The 25,436-nt window shown below is 37.3% G+C and overlaps 1 protein-coding gene across 1 annotated transcript in view; it reads left to right on the top strand.

The window, feature by feature from the left end:
- ME1 (malic enzyme 1) overlaps window positions 1–25,436 on the top strand; it is a 168,903-nt gene that overhangs the window by 92,134 nt on the left and 51,333 nt on the right. Inside the window, exon 6 of the mRNA XM_061358346.1 lies at window positions 2,418–2,521. Within this exon, the coding sequence (XP_061214330.1) occupies window positions 2,418–2,521 (104 nt within the window). The remainder of the gene's footprint in view (window positions 1–2,417; window positions 2,522–25,436) is intronic.

The following is a 25,436-nucleotide window of genomic DNA, read 5'->3' on the forward strand; positions in this document are numbered from 1 at the left end:
CTGAACTGTTTTGGAAACATTATCAGAATTTAAAAAATAAAGGGATCAAAGATACAGATAGTGATTTTTTTATTTATTTATTCTTTCATTTTGAGCGTTGTTTTATAAAATGGGAATACAGACGTTTAATAAAAAGCTTGCTGAAGTATGTTAAAAGAGCAGATCAGTTTAGTAAGAGTCATGGGTGTTCGAAAAGGGTAAGTCACTGTGTGTAAGTCACTTGTGCTGAGTTTGTGGAGCATGTGGTATGCTTGCACAGGATATGGAGCAGCCGAAGCCTACTGGTGTGGAAAGCTGTGGCAGTGGGATTTTAGAAATGGGATTTCTCTTTCTGAGTCCTACCTTGATATTCCTGACAGAGGCTCCTGCCACTTGGCAGTTCTGCTTTCCAGCCTTGCATGCTCAGCCTGGTGGGAAGCACATGCATCTCCAACAGGATTTCCAAACTTGTCTTGTTTTCACATTGCTAAACAGTTCATTTGCAATTGCTGTGAATTTAACTCCCAAAGAAATAAAATTAGCTTTGATTTGTCAGATTTTCCTGTGGCAATTTTAAATAACTAGGCAATCTCAAAAGGGAAATGAGAAAATAATTCCATAAGTGGTTATTGAGTGCAAAGTTGGAAATCATCATATTAAAAAAGAAGAATCTACAAAAGGGAAAATAACTTTGGAAGATCTGACACCAAGCTCATGCCAGTTTTTTTCTGCAGTATCTGGAATAAGTACATGATTTTGATTTTGCTGCTGGAATACCTAGAATAATGTAAATACACAGGTGAAATTATTTCAGTCAATGAATCTGCTACTTAAACATGAATACTACATAGAACTGGTGAAGGGAATTAATAAAATACAATGTAATGACTTCACCTTCATTTATAAAGAAATTTTAATTTTGAGCTTTAGTCATTCTCCAGTTAAAACAGTTGCACTAACAACTTCTGGAAGTCTGTAAGTAACGTATTGGAAATTGTTTTGAAATGGTGATGGATTTAGGAACAGCTGTAGAAAAAAATAACCTTTTTATCCTGTATGCTTTTTCTTAAGCATCCATTATAGAAGTGGAGAGAAAAGTGAGGGACAGACAAATTGTAGGTCTGAATCAGAATACTCCCAGGGGAGGCAGAATACCAGCAAGGGTTTTCAGTTTCACACTGGTTCAACTCAGTCTTTAACCAGGGGCTTGTGATCCAGAGGGTTTTTGCACTTCTACAACACAGAAGAGCTATGAAGGGAATTTAGATACTTCTTTAAAATAAATAAATCAGATTTCTGATTTCAAGCCTGCAGCAGGCTGAGCAAGCTCTCCAACCTTGTTGCATCATGTTGAACATTGGAGGTGACATGGCCTGTATTTTTCTCTATGGTAGTTTTCTAAAGTTGATGGACACATTTCTGCAGTGGTGTTGATTTTAGCAATTGGTTTTGGATGAAAAATGTTTTGTCAAGCTCTTGACCACTTCTGCAAGCTGTTTGGGCATGTGTGGGAGGATTGCACACTAGATACAATGGAGAAATTAGCTTATTCATTTTCAGAGGCCTGTGGAAAAAAATGTCAAAGAGTGTCTTTAAGTGAGAGTTCCTGGAAGAGCCAGTGAAAGTGTTGAGACTGGGGATTTAGTGTAGCTGGAGTGAATTGTCAGAAGTGATTGCAAAACACTTTGAACATGTTTAGTAATTTGCATGTTATGGTTCAGAAATGCATCAGGCAAAACCAGGATCTTCTAGTAGTGAAGACAAGGAATAATATAGGCTTGCCATTTTTGTGGCCCTCGGGAAAAGTCTGGATCATAAGTCTAGCAGAAGAAAAAGTAAAAGATTTAAGCATAGACAAATTCAGAAATCATGCCCAACCGATGGACCTGGGTATCTGAATGGAGAATGCTGGAATATAAACTGATAATTTAAGAAACTTGGAAAGAAAAGGTCAAAGGCTTGACATTTTTGGCATACTGAATTTTAGAAAGCAGGATATTTTCTGAATATCAGCTCATCAACACAGTTGAAATTATGGACTCTGAGCGAGTTGTGAAGCATGATGATAAAAGTAAATAAAATGGCTTTTCAAAAATGTCAGAGCATTGTCAGGATGTAAAGGAAAAAGAGAAAAGGACCAACTAAAGCTTTGAAAGATACTGTTGAAACCTCATTTCCCAGAATAAAGTTTTACTTTTTCACTGGGAAACAGCATAGTTCCTTTGAGACTAGGGTATCCGTTTTACTTGATACAAAATGGTGTTTCTTTAATCTCTTTGTTGTGTTTCTTAGGTCTTTATATAGAGGTGGATAAATGGGTATGTCCTTCATATGCTTGGTTTAATCCTCAAACACTGTGGTGTTGTCCACTTTTTATTAACTTTGAGTGTACTCATGTAACTTGCTCATGTAATAGTTCAAACTTTTTTTGTTAACAGATGTTGCTGACAGATCCTTTGTATATTGGGCTGAGACACAAGAGAGTCAGAGGTCAAGCCTATGATGATCTTCTTGATGAATTCATGGAAGCCGTAACTTCAAGGTATGTGAGGTATCTGTGCTATTCATTGGTGAATTCCACTGTGAGCTTCATCTTTGGAGAACTAAAGGTCAGTAGCTTATGAAAGGATACAGAGCTGTTAGGTTACTGATCAGTTTTATTTTGAGTGTAGCATTCTGTAAGTTTGTAACTGTCTGAACTACATGCCTTTAATATTGCAGTTCTATGAATTCACCGCATGGCTGGTAAAACTCATCTTGAGATAAGCTATTTTTTCAAACTTCTTTGAGATTTGGATTGTATTTGCCTAGTAATTTTCTATGCCTAGTACTGTGCCTACATGATTTTCTCTGTCTCTGTGATTTCGTGCGTGAGAAGTCAGTAGCCTGCAAGAAGCTATCAGACTTGGCAACTGCTGCCTCTGCCCCCACAGAAACCACAACAGGACTTCATGTTTTGTTTTTAAATGTCATGGTATGGACCTATACCAAGTCAGATCTTTCTGTTGCCTCTTTATTTCCTATACAGAAAGTAGTTAAATTTATTATTGGACCATGATGCATAAAATGGTCTTCTCACATGTCAAATAACACATTTGCTCATATTTTCCTTGTTTGTTAAAATATTTGGAGTTCTAGCCCCGCTTTCAATGTAAATACCTAAAATAACCCAAGTGCCAACATCCTTAGCAGAATGTATTTTCTGCATCTGCATTGCAGAGCTGGGGCCGAGCTGTGGGACCTGAAAATACTTTCCAACTCCTCAGTCTTGGCTTGTGCCCCAGCTGCATTTTCACTGCATGTTGTGACCCTACCTGGATGTGCACAATTTCTGTTCTTCCTGCCCTAGTTTCTGTGCAAAAGAGACTTGTAGGCTGTAGTAATTTCCATGCCTAAAACACATACTCCTTCATGGATTACTGTACTCTTCCCTGTCAGCCCCAGTTGGTTGATATCCCCTTGTTCATAATCTTGCTATGGAAGTTGCTGGTTTGGCTCCCCTAAAATGTATTTACTTCTTTTCTGAGTATTCTCTTTCAGCTGAAATGGAGGCATTTTCACCTTCATAATAGAAGGTTTAGAGCATTAGAAATGCTCGTTGGACTGTGTTTTGAGTATCTCTAACTTACTGTACTCCCTAACTCACCATTTCTTTAAAATGAGCCACAGTTGTTCATACTGAAGGAAATAATCAAATATATCATCTCAAGAATGTCTGAAGATCTGGTTGACATGGTTTCTTTTTATGTCAACATTTTTAAACCTATAATTCTGAGCAATTCCTGTTTGCTTGACCTTCTGAAAGATCACTTAGTTCTCAGCTAAATCTGTCGTGGTCTATAATGGTGCTGTTTCTTGTGTGTTTAAAGTGCAGCACTTACAAATTATAATTGAGACTTTATGCAGTTTGCTTTTGGATTGTTTTGGCTGTAGTGTGACATGTATATTGATTATGATGTTCATTTGATAGGGTGAAGGGAAAAGTGATGGTAAGTCAAACTGAAGTCCATTTGCTCAATAATTTCCTGTGTTTCTAAATACAAATTAGTGTTTGGCATGCTGCTGGCAGACTCAGCACTTGCAGGTGAGTGCGGTGAGTCTGACTGTTAAAGATGCAGGTCATGATTCGTTTTATTGTGTATTACTTCCTCTTTCCAGCCATTGTGGTGTTCTAGGTATTATTATACTCTTGTTAAATGTTAGTTATCTTTTATTTGTGAAAGCTTCTTTTCTGTTTTTCCTCTTTTCACTTTTCTTAGCCTTCTGCTGGCTGTTGCACAGAGGGAGCATTTGCTTTATTTTTTTTAGGTGCATGTTTAGTCACTTACATTTTAGGTTAGTCCTGTTTATTGTTAGTTATTGCCATAGTGGTCCAAAAGAGGCTTTCTTATTTCGTGTTGTGTAATCAATTCTGACAGTGGGGCGATTTCTGAGGAAATCTGTTGTCATGTTTTCAGTACCACGGAGTATTCGTCTGCAACAGATACATAACCACAGACATAAAGCACAAGGTTGTAGTGTATTTTTAATAAGCCAAATTTAAAGACAGGCTTTTAAGGTGATGACAAATATTTTCCAGTTGGAAAACTATGTGAAATACCTGTTTTAGATCTTTTTCAGCCTCATAATTCTCCAGAGAAGCCAACTGCTAATAGGAGTGAGAGCCAGGTTTCAGAGGGACTGCCTGGTAACAAGCAAAAGCAGGCAGCTGTACAAAGCAATGCAGTTTGCTTGTGCTTTTCATTGGCTTCCATGGAATCTTTCCAGACACGCACATCATCTTGATTGATTGATTGATAAAATTTGAAAATCGACATTTTTATAAGCTGATCCAACATCATTTATAGTGTTTTATATTGAAACGTCACTTTTACGCAGTAAATGTCATGATGCATGATAAAGAAAATGCTTTATAAAAATGCATCTCATATGAGGGTATCGTTTCATCAACTACAATACTTCCCTCTTCTTAGCCTGCACTGCTATTAACCCCAAAAAAGTTTTTCTGAAATTGAATTATTTATGAAAGAATCAGGATTTGAAGAAAACCCAAAACAACACAAGACATCCATTACTGAAAGATTTCGGTACAGTATCCGGTGCGCTATCATGGCAGAATGGAACTAGTACAAAGTGATTTTTCTCAGATGTGGGAAGGCAGAAGCATATGGAAAGTGTCTGGATTTATGCTGACATATATCCAGTGAACAGCTTGTAATTTATTTACATATGTATACATTTATCTGTTTATTTATTACCAGTGCCAGCAGCTGCTCTCTCTGAGGGCAGGTGTTATAATTTCTTTGGACATTACCAGGTGTTTCTTGCTTTTGTGTCAGTGCAGTCATTTATGGGAACAGGAATATTCTAATGGAATTCTAATGGAAGGAATGTTTTATAACATGAGAAAAAAAATGGACAGTTATCTTCATCACTTAAGAACGTAAATCAAGTAGAATTCAGAAACGTTTGTTCAGTTTCTGCCCTATGCAGAAATAGGTGATAAAACATTTTATACAGGGAAGTAAATTTTTCCAAATGGCAAGGTGCTCTTTAATATCTGTGTTTACAGAGGAAACTCTGAGAGGAGGGATTGCTAAGCAAGACTTTGGTAGATATGATCGATCCACCAAGGCTTGCTGTGTAACCAGAGGAAATAACTCCTTTTATCCCAGTTCCTATCTCTTCCGTATTTGCTTGTGATAATGCAAAGAGAAATGTATCAGTGGCAAAGAGGTATTCAAGTATAATAGTGAGGGGATTATAAAAATACTTGAGGCGGAAAAATATACTGAATGGAGATGGAATAAGAAATGAAAAGAGGGAGAAAAATCTGGAAAAGTCTGAAAAAAAATCTGAAAAGTCTGGAAATTTGAAGGGCACTTTCATTTTGAAGGGCACTTCATTTTCACAAATCTGGTAAAGATAACTCTACCTTAAACTCCCCTCAAAAATGTCATAGCAGGGAGGAACAGCATCCTACCAGTTTGCTTTCTGCTGCAGACCATCCCCAATGGAAGGTGTAATACACTGTGAAGGGACAATACTAACCTGCACCTCTGGTTTTTGAAAAGATAGAGAACTTTTAGGAAATTAAAAGAACCTGGTATAGTTCTCATTGGTTATTTTCCTGCCTGTGTACTGCAAACCTGAAGAGTTTGGCTTGATTATTATGCTGAGCCCCATGGATTTGTGATGCATAGAAGCAACCCTATATCACTGAAATTATCTTTGTGTGTGTGTGATGCTGAGTTTTCAATTTCTGTTCAAGATGCAAATAAGAGTGGTGGACCCCCAGAAAGTAATATCATGTCATTTATGTTCTCTTCTGTAATCATATTTTAATTAAATCCTTACCCACTCTTTTTATATGCTGTACTTTTCTCATGTTTGTGAACTATAAACCAAGCTGCTGACAATTGTAATTCAGTGTGTTCTGTCCTAAATTACCGTGATGTAGTCATTATTCCTTATTTGCCTGATTACATTATTCACAGATGTAGTAGGGTTTTATTTCACATCATGTGTTAGTTTTAAACAGTGTTTTATGGTAAATACAGTTTATCTAACTTTTAAAACAATGATAAAAGTAACATGTCCACAAAATAAAATACACAAATATTTTAAGAGATGCTTTCATTTAGTAGATTATATTAGAATATAATTCTGTTTAGGAATAACTTAATTCAAACAGCCCTTCTGTCAAGAAGTCAACATAAAAATTGCTTATGCTATGCACCATTAAGGAAATGGTTGGATCGCACAGTGGTTCTGACAGTATGTTCAAGCACAGACTGTGAGTATAAGAACATTGGTGCCTCTGTTCTCTTTTGCACTATAGTGATGCAAGACCAAGACTTCTGTCATGCCTATGCATTACCATATTGTTCAACCGGCTGTCAGAAAGTGTGCAGGAAGAAATACTGCTGCAACAACTCCCTCCTATGGCAGAGCTGGTGAAGATCTTTCTTTCCATTTAGGGATCTTGTCCCTCAGTGGGACTTGGGCCCTTTGAGGTTAGTTTTTCAGGTCTGTGGCTAACTGCTCCGTCCACTGTTCAGTGAACATTACCTTCCTAGTGGAGATCACTATGGATAGCAGGATAGGGGAAGGGTGGGTTCTTAGGCAGAAGGCCATATACCGCCTTGACGACAGGTACAGTTGCTCTTTGAACCTACCCTCAGTTCCGTCCTGTGCTTACATCTGAGGTTCATTTCCAATCATGGATGGGTTTGTGTTCTTCCTGAAGCTTCTTGGTGCCAGGACTCAGGCTTCTTTGCCAACCTGAGACTCCCAGGTGGACTTCATTTTTATAGTGACTGGCAGCATAAAGCCATTCAGTAAGATCCTTAGCTTGTTTGCCTATGAAAAAAGGCCCTCAAACGATTCAAAAACGTTGTGGTTTTAAAATAGGGACTATTGATTTGGATACTGGAGAGTGTTATGAAAGAAGAAACCTCAAACAATTTGCTAAGCAGGGTTTATTTTTATTCTAGTTCAGGCAGCTCTTAATGGTTTGCCTGAGGAAAATCTTCAAATTTTGTGATTAACTATTATTGCCTGTAGCATTTCAGTGCTCAATAAATGATGCCACATCCAGGAAGTTTGTCAAGGAAACCCTGAACTCTTCCTGAGACTGTGGTACATAGTGAGGTACCCTGCTTGGAATCACCATCACCTGCCTGTGTAGAGGAAAAAGGGAAGTAACATAGCTGTAGTGTGTTTTTTGAGATGGAATGCTTGTGCACACATTTGCTGCTCCTTCACTTGCCAAATCCAGGGGACTCTTGATATGGATGAAAGAAGACAGGGTAGAAGGCATCTGATTCTGTATATTCCCTTAGGTAAGGTAGAGCAGGTTAATTAATTCACCCTCAGTAGGAATATCATTATAAACAATGTATCACTTAAAAAAAACCCAACAAAACCCAATGTAAGTAATCTTTCTTTTGGTTATTTGGTGCCTAGTACCCCTCTTTTTCTCTTTCCTGCTGGCTCATTCGGTGATTAAATTATATCTGATTGCTCAATATGTGACAAATATATGCTCTACAAACTTTTCAGACACAGTAAGTGGCATAAGGAAAAATGAATCCATCAGTAAAGCAAAATCATAGCAGGATAGACAGACCCTAATCGCATCAAGTTTATTTGTAGAAAGAGGCCTATTATTGTTTGTAATGTGAGACTTCAGAGAAATTCTTAGCAAAGATCAGCAGAGGAGCCTTGAGGAAATAAAACCTCATTCATCCCTTAAAGAAAACAAAAAGTAATGAAATCCTCAACCACTGTACTGAGGGGGAAGGTTTGGTTTTGTTTTTGAGAGACAAGATAGAGTGGAATATTTTTTGTATTTTTAATATGCCTCTTATACCAGAACTGATTCTGGAGTGCAGAATTGGATGTATCCATGTTTGAATAATGCTCACCATCTTATCCTAGCTCTGCCTCTCTCCCATTACAAGTCAAGAATGTTTCCTGCCTAGATTTAACTCTCAGGAAAACTTCATTTCATTCTCAATCTGGCTAATGTGATTTGGTACCTCAGTGCTTCATCCCTCCCTGGTCCTTTACCTCTACCAGAGACTGACACTGCATGCTTTATGCAGAGTATCCCACCCAAACTGCACCTGCTCCCACCTGAGATTCCTGATCCATGGCAGCAAATAGGCTCTGCCTATGGTTACCCCTGCTGTGGTTCAAAGTCTGGATGTCAACAGCAGTGGGACTTTGGTAGTCTGAGATTAGCTAGTAAAATAAAGCCCTGCTGTGGGAGAGCAGAAGGCAGCAGATACTGCTGACGCCAGAGTCAATGATACCCTCCTGGACACACCTGGATGTCCTAACCTGCCCAAACAAATCCTGCCTTGCATGGGAGGGCCTGGACCAACTTAGGGCTATGGTCATCTGCCACCTATGAAAGACTTAAATCTCCCATTTCTGTGCACCCTCTGAGGTGTATGTGCTAGTTAGAAGCTTTTAATTTGGCTTGATGACTGTCCTGGATAAATGACATAGATGAAACAGTTGATAGTCTGAATTTCAAGATCTTCTGCTTGAGTACCCCTTTTAGAGCTGAATCTGTTTCTTACTGTGGACAGAATAAGTATCACAGGGAGGAGAAGGAAATTTGGATATTGCAATCCTGCCCAAACTCCTGACACTGCAAATATTTTTCTCTATTGTGCTTCATAATAGAAAGATGTTTCAGGCAGTGCAGTTTCTGTAACACAAAACATCAGTTTTGTGTCTAGGACAGTTTTTTTAAAGGAAACAGCAGTTACCAGGTAAAATGCAAACTATAGAACACAAAATATTTAAGAGGAGGGTGGTGGGGCCACTGTCTTTCAGTTAAACATAATTAATCCAGTTCTTAGGAGGGTGCATGACTTTACAAGACCCAGAATTTAAGAGCTTGATAGGACCATGAGTTTGATAGGATCTAACAGCCACCACTGCCCAAGTGTCAGTTGTTGTCTGGAGCAATGCTCCAGATTGTGGCACGTGTAGAGTGTAATTCCCTTGTTTTATGTCTGCTATGGATTATTATTGGTGTCTGATTGCATACAAATAAGAAGCCATTAATATCACTGACATAACCTATTCATCATTTGGGTATTGCTAACTTGTTTTGCCACTGGCTACTTTTATTAATAAACCACAACTTTTATTTTTCATTGTTAACACATCACTCTTAAATTATTTGACTGGATTAAGCTAAAAATGTAATTAATTCATACACCTGATAGAGAATTCGGAACAAGTGTATGAGTGTGGTAGAAAGAAGTTATTAGAGGTGACTGGCAGATTAAATGCTTTAAGAAATTGTATCTTCAGAGTCTGTTCTTTTGGCCCCTGATTCAGAAGGAAGTGCTGGAAAATTGTAAATCAGCAGGCATCATTTTGAAAACACAATTTTTATATAATCTAGGCTTTTTTTTTTTTTTTTAAAGGACTTACACAGAGAGTGGGAATATCTATTGTTCTTAGTTATTTTAAGATGATGCCTTATCACTTGCATCTGGGAAAGTAACAGGCCAACATAGGTTTTGCCAGAAAGACTGTCTCGCTTAGTTGTTCCCAATAGATAGTCTGTGATACTTTCTCTGTTCCTTTGCTGATTTACTGAGTAAACCTGCATCTGCGTTGATGTAATAAATATAATTATGACCTGCTTGACATTAATGGTGGACAGCATCAATGACCCTACAAGATTCAGATAATACAAAAGATGGGAAAAAAGTGTTGTAACACAGTAGATGTTTTGATGCCAATGTCATCCACTATTTTACAGATCTCTAACGTGGGTTAGGGAGCTGTAACTGGAGACAAGGATCTTTTTTACTAACATCTTGCATCCCAGCTTTATGGAGCTGGGGTAGGAGACAATGTTCTTGGGCATCAAGTACATGTCATCAAGGAACTTCATCCCATAGTAGTGTCTGCAGCAGGAGGTGACACTGAGTGAAACTTGCTCTGTTCCCAAGCATATGGGCATCCTCACCTCAGCATAGGTCTGTCCCTTAGTTATTTCTGGCCTGAGGTTCACACAAACAGGTGATAGTATCAACATCTCATGTTTTTCATATGGTTTGCTTTTAGATTTCAGATGCTGCTCAGGCGTTTGTGTGTCACTTGTCTCTGACTGCACTTGTCTCTGATACACTAATGTGTAGTGCATATATGCTCATATCAAATATTTGTTTCAGTCAAAGTTGCACTTGTTACCTTACCTATCATGGCTCACTGTTTGGTGTATAAAGATACTTGCAAATTGCTGTATAACTGTATTTTTATAGTGTTTCTCACTGCAGTTGTATCCTTTTTAAACAGAAGTTATCATGAGAGGATAGATACATTACCATGGATCCTCAGTGGATATCTGAGAACTCAAGTAAATTATTTTTGATTTTTTTCATGCCTAAGTATCAAAAGTTTTTTCTTGTAAGTATTATCATCACTGTATGAAAAATCCATAGTGACATTAGACAAACAACTGCACTCCCAAATTAGACAAAACACAATATTCTCAGAATTTAATTATCCATGCTCCTTGAGATCATTTATCAAGGAGCTCACAAACAAGTTTTTGTACAGTCTTCTCAGGAAATCACAATGGAAACTTCAGTGGCTTCTCTATCCATCCTAGAATCTGCAGTAGTAATCCATATGTGCTTACGTAGCAATATAGCCTACTGAACAAGGGTGACATACGATACTTCTGAAAATCAGGATACTTTGCTTTTGGTGTTTAACTGTGGACTTAAATGCTGACTTGTAAAATGCAAGTATTTCACTGTATCCTGAGATTATGGCCGTATTAGTCTTTCAGCTGTGCAAATCCTGTGAATATGAACTGTCTGGCAGAGATTTGCGACTAAAACTAAAGCATGCCAGGTCTGAATCCTGGAGTTGTATGCGTTATCAGTATCACTAAGTATGATCCATTTAAAAATAATATAGAATACCTCAAAAAAACCCTACTTAAAGACTTTTTCAGTGTCTTTCCATGTAATAAACATATCCTATACTGTTACTGCATTCTCCATCAGTCTGGCCTATTTATAGTCCTTAAAGCTGTTTCAGAATAAAATTTTCCCCCTTCTGTTTGTAGGAGCTAGAACATTATATTAAATCAGGATTTAATTTAGATGTCTTCTTGAGCACAATCCATTTGCCTAAACACAGGGGTCTGGTGTCATAACCTATGTTGTCAGCTGCTGGTCCATGTACCTTAGTTGCCACATACATCCTCCGTCATATCTGCCAGCTCTGTGTGGGTGCTGTGGATACCCTTGAGTGTCTTGGGTGGCACTAGATTCCTGTGTTTGAGCATCCATATTAAGTCTCAATGTCTATCTCTAAGTGCCTGAAGGCTTTCAAACACTGACTCTGAGTGACTGTCCTAGTCAATCAGAGGAAGGTTGCAAAAGAAGACTACAGAAAATAGAGGAGAACCCTGAATTTCCTTTGGAGGAGATTTCCACCTGTACAAATATCCCTGACCAACCTCTCATATGGGTATAGTTCTGGTAAAATGAGAAACTGCATGCAGGTTTTGCACTTGACTTGTTTTAAATGCTTGGAACTGCCTCCCTCCTAATCTTGCAGTGTCTCTATAGCAGTTTCATGCCAATAAAGTATACTGAGAGCTTGCTTAACTACAAGGAGCTAAAGATTTTAATTGCAAGATTGTGTAATTGATTTATTTTACTAAATTGTTGTGTTTTTATTTAATCTGGAAGTAAGGAGAGAGCATTTCATATCTGCAGAATTTTTGACACTTCTTGGAAATTCGAGGTGCACATCTTCTGCATTAGCAATCACTGGTGTTTATACACCACTGTAAAAAATATTAGCCTGGAAATGGCTGAAAAATGCAATATGACACTGTAGACCCAGTCCATATATAAACGAGGTCAACTGATACTTTGTTGACACCCACAGTGGTGCCAGTGCTAACAACGGAATAAATCATGTAATCTGTTTAGTTAATATGTTTGTTTACAAAATTACTAAAGTTCTGTGTGGTTTTATAAGTGAGTTTATTTGAATACCCAGATTTCTGGAGTTCCAAGGGATGCTCACTGTGTCCCCAGAAGCAGGTAATAGTTATCTAGTAAGTCACCTTTATATAACTGGGGGTGGATATGAGAGAGAAAAGGAGCACAGTTTGAGAAATAGACTGGATTTCAGTGGTTCAGAGATATTTTTCTCCTAATCCCTCACTCTTTTAGATCTTGCTAGTAATTAGGGGCAAGAATTTCTACTGCTCTCACTGCATTGGCTCTTGCAGAAGGAAATTTTTTACTGTTTTATCTCCAGCACGGCATTACTTTGATATTTCTCCTTCTAAAAATGGGATTTAGCTTAGTACAAAACCAGAAAGTTATCTGTTTCAAACATTATACTTTGGAAACTGCAAGAGAAGTATCACTTAATTGGCTAGCTTTATTTCAGAATTTGGTGGATTTTGCCATCAAAGTTAATCATTCATCTACTCACTGGTCTGTAGCAAGCCTAAATGGCCACTGGAAAAAGATTACTGGCAGAGTTTGCTGAAAATGAACTATGCAGATTTTAATAAAAATGGAATTAAATACTGCTAGAAAAAATTAAACCTTATTTCTTGACTCAGTTATAAAAGTAATATTTTTGCAAATATTTTAATAATACTATAAAATTAACTTTGTTATAATTGCTTTGTGATTAATTTCTAAACTACTAAAAGTAAAATCCTTCTTTTCTGTTTCTCTCTTTTTAAAGACATTAATGGAATAGATACTTGGAGTCATTGCTCTTGCTTGGGATAGAGTGCTGATCTAGAAAGCATGCACAGGAGTTATTTTTCCTTTTACAAAACATAGGAATAGGAGCAAACTTATTTGTGTCTGTTAGATAAATTGAAATGTTGTATTGAAAGTTACTAACATCAGAAGAGCCTGCAAATTCGAAAGCATATTGAGAAAAAATGCAGGAAAAAAAATAATGCTCTTTTAATAAGCCATTAACTGCCAGGTATAATTTATATAGTATTAATTTTAGGGTTTATATAAGCTTTGAAAATGTCTGACCAGCTTATTCTTTGCCTAGATGTCATCTGTGTCTGTGGTTCCATACTTAAGGATAGAAAACACTTGTGGTGCAAGTCTCTGACTACAGTTCTCATGGTATTCTCGTATCTCAGATACATTAACAATCTATGAGACTCTTCGGATTTAACAATAATATTTAAGTCCACATGCTTACATATATGTGGTCCTGCAATATTAAAATAATGTGTTGTTTGCTTGTGGTTTGGGGGTTTCTTTGTGGTTTTTTGTTTCTTTACTTTTTTGGGGGTGGGTGTGGGTTGATTTGGGGGTTTTTTTGTTAGCTTCTTTCAGTAGATGCAGAATAGAATGCCTGCCTTGTCAGAAGTTTTGCATCTATCAGCCCTGGAGTCATCTGAAAACCTATGGAGCCCATTTCTGTGGCTGGGTATAATGGTCCAGGCATTTAGGGATCTTTTTACGGTATCAAGTTTTTATTAAAAAGGCTTTGATTAATCTTTTCTTCTGAAAGTTTGATTATGATCTGAGCATGTGTTTTACTTCTGGAATACTACATTTCTTCAGCTGTAGGACTGCAGAGATTCGAATGAATTTATACTGGAAAAAGAAGTATCATTGATCCTTCACATTTATACTAGCTGATTTAAGAATGTCTTAACAGCTATAGAGAAGTGGTCTATTAAATTTGTTAATGATTCTAAATTTGTATTAAGAAAAGTGACTTTTCAGTGTAAGCCAGACTACACAGCCTTAGGGTTTGTTTTCTTTCCTTTGCCAGAAAAGTATAGAAGCTGTAAATTATATTTTCAGGAAAAGAGAATGGAGTGCAGCTGGTTTTGTATATTTTCCAAATCAGATTTCAAAATGGGAACCAGCTGCTCATCTGTTGCTCTTAGCCGAAATGCCAGCACATGCTGGTTGTTGCACCATGGCCATTTTAGAAATAATATACATGAGGAATATGATTATGGGTTTGATCTCAATGTCAGATTCAGTTGCAAAGTATCCTCACCTGGTTACAGCACCATCTTCAAATGGTTCAGGCCCTATCCTAAAGACATTTTGAGTGATTTGTTTGCAAAAAGTCCAAAATAAAACAAAGGAGGGAATTGTGGTGTCCACTGGTCATTTTCCACAAGCTTTCCACCTGAATTAATCAGTGACTTGCAGCTGTGCTGTTCGACTGCATTAGCAGACACCACCATCTGCGCATGAGGCTCCTATGCATTGATCTCTGGCCGTAAGAACTGGTGTCACTTTGCTTTTGTCCCAGATGCCTTCTCCTTGAGCTCTATAGGCAGGTATGCTTTGATGCTGGTCTTTTGCACAGGAAGCAAAACTGAGGTAGAGGTGTGCTACGTGGCTTTGTGGTTAATTCACTGGGAGTGTGGGATACATGTGTTTTAAATAAGGCATACCTTTTCAGCAGACGTGCTGACAAGCAAATTAAGAAATCGACATTGGACTGTTAATAGGAATCAAACACAGGGCTGCGGTGAGCAGCGCGTTCCTTCCTAAGGCCTTTGATTTAGACTTGGGGCCAAGTTTGTTTGGCCTCAGTGCAATTTTTGTGTTCAGTAAGTATCACAGGGTTTTGTAGAGCTAAATATTATTTCATCTTTCTTTCCTGAATATTCAACACAAGCTTTAATAAACTGGGAGATTTTAAAAGGTAGGTTTGGTCAATATGAAAACATGCTGTAGCAATTTTTATTTCTAAAAATATATTAAATATTGTAGAGACACTAAATTATGTGCATGAAGTACAGGAAGAAATTGCCATTCCTTGTCCTGAAATTATATTCAACAATGTTCCTGTTACAGTGACTTTGTAACAAAAAAAATCTTGTCATGCTGTCCTTGGAGCTAATCCCTATATGCCAGAATTAAACTCATTCCTTCTGTAAACATTCAGCATTGATGGAAAACCTCTTCTTCCAAGGGATGTGTTGTAGCCATCCTTCTGCTTCTCTGGGCTTTTGTTATATTACAAAATACCAGATACGTGGAGTTTATAATTGCACGTATTGGTATAAAAGCATGTCATTCGGAAAACTTGAGAGTACAAGACAAGGAAAATGGCTGTATTTCCTAGGACTCAAGTATTTGCACAACATACTTTTGTTTTAGAATTAGGTACTAAAACAGGTTTTCCTACTCTGTATTTGGGAGCAGGAGGTCAGATGGTTGAGAACAAGGAGCTAATATGCATTTTATGCTTTTAAGCAGTTCGAAAGGTTACTGGAGCGCTATAGTGTTTTCTCAGTTGAGGCTTGTTGGCAGCAGATTTAGCTTAAGGAGCCGGGACAATGTCAAATAACCAATTCACAGAACATGGGACAAAACAGATTCTTGACAGAGAACACAGTCTGTGCTCCAAGGAAAACCACTAAACTAGTTTGAGCTTCAGGAAGTACTGCCACACTGTACTATATAACAGTTTCTGAATCTCATTTTTATCACCTTGCTTTCTTTCTTTGTGGAAATCCTACTGTGATTAGGAAGAAAGGGAAAATCACCTTAGTTACTCTTGTTGGCTGATAAATATAGCTATGTTGCTCATGGAGCTGGAGGTTTGAAGTAATGCTAGCGTGCTACTCACTTATCGGTCATAAGGCATGACAGTGCTATGAACTAAGTTAGGTTTTGAGTGGTGCTGATGGTACTGTCACCAAAATTCAGTGAAATACTAATTTAATTTGTTATCAGTACCAAAATAGACCTGGCTTAGATTGCTTTTATCATTGTGAAATGTTGCACGATTTATAGTAGTCATAAACTTAACTACCATCTGTGCTAGGGACACTTCATCTGATGCTTGGATTCAGGTAGTGCCTGTGGTTGAAGATGTTGTTTCAACATCACATTTACAGGAACCTGTGTTCCTTCATTTAAATGAGATTAATGTTTGTTTTTTCTCATTTAGTTATTAGGTAATTAAGTTCAGGGTTCTGCTGCTCAGAGGTGTCACTTTGAGACTCAGTGCAGGCATGACTGTCATATCCTCAGAAGGAGGATGTAATAGGAGATGTTCCTCTGCTGGGAAAAATCTGTTAGTTTGGGGGTCTTTTTTGTATGATTTGCTTTTCTGTGTGCTATGTGCGAGGACCACTGGTGCCTTACACTTTTTCTGCTTTTAAATGATAGCTGAGATTCCTGACTATAGGGGCCACTATGAGTAAGTGAACTACAGCACCACTAAATGACTGCAACTTCTATCACAGCAATGCTACAAATTAAGGGTATGGAAGTCATAAAAAAAAAGTAAATTGCCAGATTTTGTGGATTCAAGCATTCCTGATGGAGCAGCTGACAGCAGAATGACCAGTTGCCCATTTTTTCCCCTAATATGGTATAGACCTTAGTTAGGTTTTGAATGTCACGGCACAATAATTTGTGGTCTGCTTGAATTTTTCCTTCCCTGGGGGGTTAGAAGCTCTTAAAGACAATAACCTTGTCTGGTGTGATGTGGCTTGGATGTTCTTTGCTTAACATGACAGCACCCTCCCTCACCGGTAAATGAGAAAATAAACCCTCATGTTGCTTGCAGCAGACTGTCAACTGCAGCTGGTTAGTGCAAGTACTGTCCAACTGTGCAGTCTGAGCAGTGCCTGAGCTTTAGATCAGTGTGGAAATCAGACCTAAAGGTTCTGAAAGGCTTGCTTGCGTGTAGTAGGTCTGCAACTTTTCATTGACTCACTCATTCCACATTTTTTGTCTGTTTCTATTTCTGTTTTTGCTTACCTCCTATAGCTGCCCCCTACCAGTGGTATCGCATCCTGTTGCCTTTTTTTCCTGATTGACTTTTATAAGTTCCAACTCTGCCTCCTTCTTTATTGCCCAGTTGTCTTTGGAGAGGTTTGTTCACTCCTAATTCTACCTGTGTTCTTACCCATTTTTGTTCTTACCTATAATTATCTCTAATGCTTCTACGTCACAGCTGTTCCCTCCTTCATATCCTTCTGGATTGCTGATTTTTGACTGTGAATCTAAGGTTTTCTAAAAGTATTGGTTTTGTTATTTAATTACCTCGCTTCATTATCTCCTAACTTACTTCATCTCTGTGATGCTTTTGCTGGCTGCGCTATGTCCTGCAACCTTGGTTCCATGGCTGCCTCTGTCATAGGTCCCACCCTTTCTAGTCTCTTAAGAAGGGATAAACGGATGATAAGCAGCAACTACTACTCTCCAGCTTTTTCACTAATTCCTTGCTAACACTGTCCCCACTAAAAATAAGAAAAAATGCCATAATGTAACTAAATTGTGTTCGTTCTTTCTCAAACTGATTTGCTTGTATATTCAGTCTCAGGAGGGGCACAGGATGGTTTCTTTTCTTTGGACCATTAGCCCTTGAAGGCAGAGAGTCTGTCTTCTGCCACCATCCTCCATGGTGGGGTAACAGTTCCTTTTGTCAGCCTCAAGATTGTAAATATTTAAATAGTTTTTATGACTGTTTTTATAGTTTACTGAAGCATCTCAAACTTTGCTTCTTAAGTTTTGTCCCAAATGGGATGTAAATGAAGTATTTAGTAACCTTGAGCAGCAAGGACTCAGCAAGTCTTCAGCAAGACGTTAGTCTTATTTTGGAGTGATTAATACATTGTCTGTAAGAAAGGAGACAGAGTTTCTTTCCACAAACATCTGTTTATGATTTAAACTCTGCAAAATATCCAAGAAAAGATTGTGTGGTGAATACTGACTTAGGACTTTCGCCACGTATCCTACTGTCCCAAGGACTGTTCCTACACTACTATTAATTTTGCTGGTACCATTCCAAATCTGTCGTATGTAGTTTTAAAATATTTGTAGTCAAATACGGTACTACTAAACAAAACTAAAAAGTGAAAACTTTAATATATTGATATACAATATTACTTGAACATCGATGCTCAATTAAATTATGATCAAAAGCATCTGGTCATTATCAGTAAGTTGTGCTGTAATTAGTTCAAACACATTCAGTGCTGTGAATGGTTTTCTCCATATGCCTTTTTCCTCTTTTTGTATGTGTAGCTGCTCCTTTCCAGTGACAGATCTCACCTGTTTTCCATGTAACAACCATCTGGTCTCAATGCCTGGGATGCAGCACCCTTTTCCACGGCTTGCTGGGTCTCTCCAAGTTAGGTCTGCTCTGGTTGAGTAATAACATACAGAATTGATGCATTTAAAGGGATCCAGGTCAACATTAAATTTTGTGCAGCTTTACTTTTGCGCTAACAAGATTCTTTCTATTTCCTAGCTGTCCTTTGGACAAAAGAAAAATATATTATGTCAGTGTTTAAGAAACTTTTGGACAATGCCTTTAATAATATGACTTGATTTTGGTCAGCACTGAGTTGGTCAGTTAGACTAGATGACCATTGTAGATCCCTTTCGACTGGTACTATTCTATTCTGTGTGAGCTTGGCTTTGTTGAGATAAGTACATATTTTTCACTTTGGATTGTGTAATATGGTGAGGAGTTCTCAATGTTAATCTAAATATGGATTCTATAGTTTATAGTGTTGCAGTTTTCAGACATAAGGTATGGTCTAGGTAGTCCTGATTAGGGTATATTCTGTACTTCTAGAATAACAAGTTGTCTGTCTCTTGGCATGAAGATAAAGATGTCCCCTATAGCAGCACTATTGGATTGATGTTTAAATTTATATCAAGCAAACACTGCAAGAATATCAGGAAAAATATGAGATTCCAGCATCTAAAACCACTTTGATCTATTAAGAAGTTATTTAAAGTACCTTTAAACTGCTAGAAAAGGCAATAGAGATTTTATTGGACTAGAGATTTAAAGCTGAGAGCTAAGGAAGGTATTTTTGCAGGACAGAGTGAAAGATACAGTGTCACTCTTCCTCATGGGGAGGAGGTTCCTTTGGAGCTCAGGTCATGGCATGATTGCTCATGACTTCAGCAGTCTTCTTGAATTTTTGTTGGAGACTCAGACCAAGCTTTGAAAATGTTTAGCTGCTGAGTACTACAGTTCAGACCCCATCTCTGGGCATGTTTGCCAAGTGCCTGCTATCTTTCATGATGCTTCTAGCCTCTGTTGATGCTTGAAGGATAGAAAACATCATCTGGAAGTTGACAGATGGGCATCCAGAGCTATTATTTAAAGGGATTGCATGTGTGGGGATTGTTGGTCTTTATACTATGCATTAGCTTGTACTTTTGGGGACTGACTTTGAGTGCATAAGCTCTCTTCTCTGTGTTTAAATGTTGTAACTATTTTCACAGCACTATCCATGCTTCCAACCAGGAACTTAATGGAGGAATCCCTAGAGACAGCCTCTTCTCACTTACGAGTTGTCCCAGAAATGGTATAATATTTATGAACTTACAAAATATTAATATGCTTTTTTTAAATTTCTTAATTGCTCAAACAAATGGAAAGAAACTGAAACTATTTTGGACACATCTATACTTTAAATATTTAGAGGTGGGTGGGGACTTGATTACTTAGCTGAGTTTTGTCAAGATTTGAAGCACTATCTGTCTACATTGATATGTAGACATTTTAAAAGGTACACGTGTATTTATAAGTATGAATTTATAAAACAAAAATAATTCCAGGCGTATAACATTGGCTGTAGTCCTAGTTAAAAATAATAGCACTGGAGATACTGAGTGGAATCTCATGGCATTAAAACTGTTTTACCAGATCATTGCTAGATGCTTTTCTTATTTAGTAGACTTTAAACATTTCCAAGAGCTCATTATTCCCATCTCTAGGGAAGAGACTTTGCAGGCAACTACGGTTATTGTACATCCTTCATGGCTTTCTTGAGGGAAGTGGGGGGAGGGAAGCAGTGTAAGGGATATGTGTCTCCTGACCAAAAATCCAATCCCAGTGTCAATGTCTTTTGAGCATTTGGATCAGAAACTGAATAAATTCAGCAGAAAGAAACCTGAGTACAGTAGCTAAGGGCTTGGTCTAGCTCCCTAAATCATACAGGGGAGAGGTGTAGAATAAGGGGAGGCTTTCTTCTGTGAGTTGTCAAATTGTGAGTTTACAGAACTAATCTCGGTTCACCATCTGATCCTAATTTTCAGCTGGGTTCAGTTTATCATTGCCTGTCAGAGCCCCAAAAAAATGAAAACAAACAGAAATTGGCTGGGTTCTGTGTAAGAGGAAATTTTTCTGAATTCAGGAGGAGTTTCCTCCAGAATCCTCAGGGGCAATGTTCAGCAGTGATGCAATCCCCTACCGACAGCAGTCTCCATGGTTGGTGGTTGTTCTTTCACTAAGTGCTTAGGGTCAGAAGGCAGTTTTCCCCAAACTCATGTAAAATACATTTTGCAATTTATAATTTGCTCACAAAAATAAGCTATAAAATACAAGCTGATTAAATAGTAGGATAGATAGACACTTTTATATTCCTCACCATTACTATATGACCTTCCTTTTTAATCTATTAAGTGTAACATTGCAACTGTAAGCAAATAGTTTCAAAGCATGACGCTTATTCTGTCTTGTACCATACTTATTTTTTAGTCCGCCTCTTTTTTCTGTAGCTTCTTGAAGTAGAAGCAATGGTCTTTTCATTACCTTTTGCATTGCTTTAACATATGATTAAATATGGTACATTGTTCTGAAACAGTTTTGGTTTTGGTAGAGACATTTGCTGTTTATTTTCTACCTACTTCTTTTTGTTCTTATTTTAATGTACAGATCCTGCCAGTATGACAAATCCCTTGATGAAATTATTCTGTCCCTTTTTATATTTTTAGCTACTAAAGCTTACCAGCAAAGAAAAATATTAATCAAACCAAGTTTTAGCTCTGTCTTGAATTCATAAAGATACGGAATTTGGAGACTTAGGGATCAAGGGGAAATATAGATGCCAAGCTGTAAGCTGTCTTGTGTAAGGAAAAAAATGATCAGTAAGCAATTTTTCATTGAGGGAGTCTAGATGAGCTACTTTGACGGTTTACATAAGAGGAACAGCATCTGATAGCATAATTCTGAATATATTCAGTATGTTATTGATCATATGCATTCACGTGGATTTTGGGGGCCATCTCAGATGCCACAGTGAATGCTTGACATGCATGTTTGAATATCTGTCTGATACTGTACAAGTTGGAAGCATTATTTAATCTTCTAAATCACATTTCTTCATAAGACTTCTTCCTGTGTAAACGTTTCTTCCTAGAATGATAATATGTGCATATGTGTATTTGCTTCTGCGTGACTGGAAGAAAAATTATTGTAGCATCTTCCATTTGCTCACTCCCTGCATTTCTGAAAAGAAAATAAGTATTTAGAGAGTTATCCAATGTTACTGCTAAAGATGGAGAAGGGTGAGCAGCTTCACTCATTTACAGGCACCCATTAGGGTGTTGGGTCACACAGTGCTTTTGTGGATGGCCTGTGCTTACTGTCATTCCAGCACGTAATGGGTTGGTAGCCTTTAAAAAGGTCATGTGTATTAGCTGAGTGACAGGGAAAATAGCTTTCAGACAGGTAGTTGAGAAAAATAGATATAATTATAGAATAAGTGTAATTTACCTTTGGTTACTTTTTTACTGTGTAATACCATGAATACGTTGTCAGACCTCATTCAGAAAATTCAGTCATAGGAAGTACACAGACAATTCAGTTGTTTTGCTTTATGCTTGGTAATGATAATTGTTAGTATGCTAGAAAAGCTCAAGCTGGACTTGGTTATTCTCAGGAAGGCACCATAGAAAGAAAATAATCCTTTGATTTTATTTATTATGGGCTTGATTACATGGTGTAGACAATTGCACAGGAGTAGAATGCCATATTTTTCCCACATCCACATATGTTTTTCTGCAAAACCTATTAAATATAATTTTCATACTCCAGAAGTTAAGTTTCTCTCTAGCTTGAGGTGACAGGATGATTCATCTATGGCAAGCAAGATTCTTTGATTCCTTCTGTGATTTAAAATGCTGTGTTTTGGGTTGCAAGGTGGCCTTGGGCATCAGGAGAATCCAACTATAGTTTTGTGAGTGAGTAACTGTAAAAAAGAGTAAACTGTGTTAACTGACATTCTTAAATTGTTCCAGTATGACCAATCTGAGTAGATGCTACACTGTTCTGCATATAATGCACTCAAATAATGAGTACTCAAATAGACTAAGTAATTCTAACTATGAATGTGAACATTTTAATACTGACCAGGACAACGAAGCCCAGAAGTCAGATTGCTGGCTAGTGAAAACGAGTGTTAACTAATTTTAAAAGGCATATGGATCTCTAATCAATGCATCATGAACAGATGACTTAAACTTACTGAAGTTAACTAAGATGTATTTTTTAGGCAAGATATCCTGAATACGCCTATTAAAACAATCCAGTTCTCTAAAGTCATTAGAATGCATATGGATTAATAACTTTGAATGATTAGACCTAGAATTTACCTGTAATTACAATTAATTACAAATAAATACAAGACATTTTTTCTCTTCAAACACCAAAGTAAGAGAATCTGGAATGAGTGTAAATTTCTTTCCTTGTAAATGATTTTCCCCAGAAAGGTGTGGCCTGTGTCTAGTTTCAGAAATACTGTGCATCTTCAACAGTGATTGAATCCCGAAAGAATTCCAGCAGCGCATCTCTGAAGAGCCAATTTACCAAGTGCACTAAAATATATATATATAGTTTTTTTTTGTTAGATTAATATTCAGAAATCCAAGGAGTAAGCTAGTTATAGGCAAAAAGGCAAATAGTGTAGATAGAAATAAAATTAAAAAAAAATCAAAATACTCATTTTAACCATTTGGTACATCACACTTTCTCAGTACACTGAAGTTGGTATCTGAGCCAGCTAATTTGAAGTACCAGTATATTTTGCAAAGTTATATGCTGCAGTCATATCCAAGGATTCTAGTATAGGTGTATTGTTAGTTTCTAAACAGCCTGAAACAAAAACAGAGGAAAACTGCATCTCATTAATGTAGTGCCTGCATAATCTAAAATAACATGTTAAACATTAATTTCTTACTTGACTCTGCCAGGAACTGGGAGACCATTTGGTATGCATCTGAAGTTCCCAGAGGAAGGCCTAAATAATACTGTGAAAAGGATAGATAGCACTGGGCTTAGCAGAGGTTGATAAACAGTTCTGAGGAGTGTGCAGCCACTTCCTTTTCTCACCTAGTCCCCAATTATAAGAGCTATAATTTTAAATATTACTCTTTTGAGATCACTGATATAATCCCCAGAATCTTGAATATTTGAGGAGACTATGAGGAGGAGCCATCTAAAACTTCTAACCACCTGTTTCAAATGTTAAAATAGATTTAGAACACTTCTGGGACCTTCATGTAGTCTCCAATTAACCTTTTTTCCAGTCATTGTTAATAAATATTTGAATATAAGTTTACCAGCGAGACATTTTTTGGACTGAAAAGTTTGAACTTGCTTCAAAGGTAACTTTAAAGAAAGTTAAATTCATGATGGTGAAATGCAACAATACCCACTAGCACAGGCTGCAGTAGTACGTCCAGTGTAGGTCAGCTGAAAGCAATGCCAGTTTTTAAATATAAAATGCAATGTTCATACACCTTCTCTATAGAGATTTTAGAAAGCTCCTGTTTCTGCAATGAAAGCAAGAGGGGCTCTTACTTCTTTATGATGACTTCTGGAAAAAACATTACTCTTATAAATATGCCATTTTATTGAGCTTGAGTATTCCACTTCTATGGCAAAGTTTGTAAACATTCTTCCAATTTTTCCCAAGTACAAATCCAATTAAGGGTGATTTTGAACTTAATATGTGAAGTCTTGACTTCTTTGAAATATAAATAGTGGTGGCAACCTTTTCAGTATCAGAGAGGCATGAAAATGGATTTTGTTAGTCTTTGAAGGTTTATTCTGTATGGAGCTTTGAACATTATGATGTATCTAAACGATATTACTAAAGTTGTAGAAAAATTAGTTTAGTTGATAGTAATAAAATATGAGTTTCCCTTAAATTCTGGCTAATATTTCGAAACAGTTAATTACATGATTACTTCAGAGAAGTATTTTCTCAGTTTTGTTTTCTTTCTTACCTTTAAACATGTAATACTGAATTTCATCAGTACAAGATTTTGGTTGTGATGTACTTCTGACCTAATTTTCCATGGTCATTGATGTAAGAATGTCGGGTTTTTTTCCCCATGTGATCTCCTTTCCTGGTCCAGAATAACCAGAGTTGTCCATCACATGTGAAATCAGAGAGCAACCAAGCAGTTGCAACCTGGTTTTGTAATGTTGATGTGATTGATCACAACACCACATGTACTAAAGGAGATGGAGACTGTTTTATATTTAGGTAGGAAGTGCTCCAGTTCTAGGCCAACCATTACACATCTAGGAGAATTTTTCTTAAAGGCAACTATGTAAAGCCCATGGAGCCTTTCTGAACTTTCACAAATTTCTGTGCTCTTTTGAAAGATAATGATTTTACTTTAGCTTGCCGGTGCCAACGTCTGCAGATTAAATGTATATTCACTAACTTGGGTCGCTGTTTCACTTACAGAGCTGATTGGAAATGTTTTTTATTAAGACTGAACGGTAATCTTATGGCATGACTCTAAAGTGCTTGATGCATTTATCTCTAGAGGATCTCTGATCCTCTTAGAATAATGCATGTTATGGAAGCTATAATCCAGATTCTTACTGCCCTGGAAAGGGCGGAAAGAAGGAAGAATGCTGTCTGTGGAGTGGCAGCTCACTAGTCCCATGTACTGAAGAGTTTGGCTAATCACATACTTAAATTCATTTTTATAATGTTTTTTGATTTGAGGTATCTTCTATGTGGTGCACACTGCTAGTGTTACCTATCTTTATTGCTGTTTAATTTCTGATGAATAGCACTGAGCTGGAAAATTAAATTGGACTATCAGTGCTGCTTAACCAGAACCCACCCAGCTTCTCCCAGGGAAGGAACAGCA

This window comes from Neopsephotus bourkii, unplaced genomic scaffold (genome assembly GCF_033783945.1).
Source record: "Neopsephotus bourkii isolate Nb327-2 ecotype Australia unplaced genomic scaffold, CSIRO-AGI_Nbou_v1 NB_941, whole genome shotgun sequence".
In the NCBI taxonomy this organism is placed as follows: Eukaryota; Metazoa; Chordata; class Aves; order Psittaciformes; family Psittacidae; genus Neopsephotus; species Neopsephotus bourkii.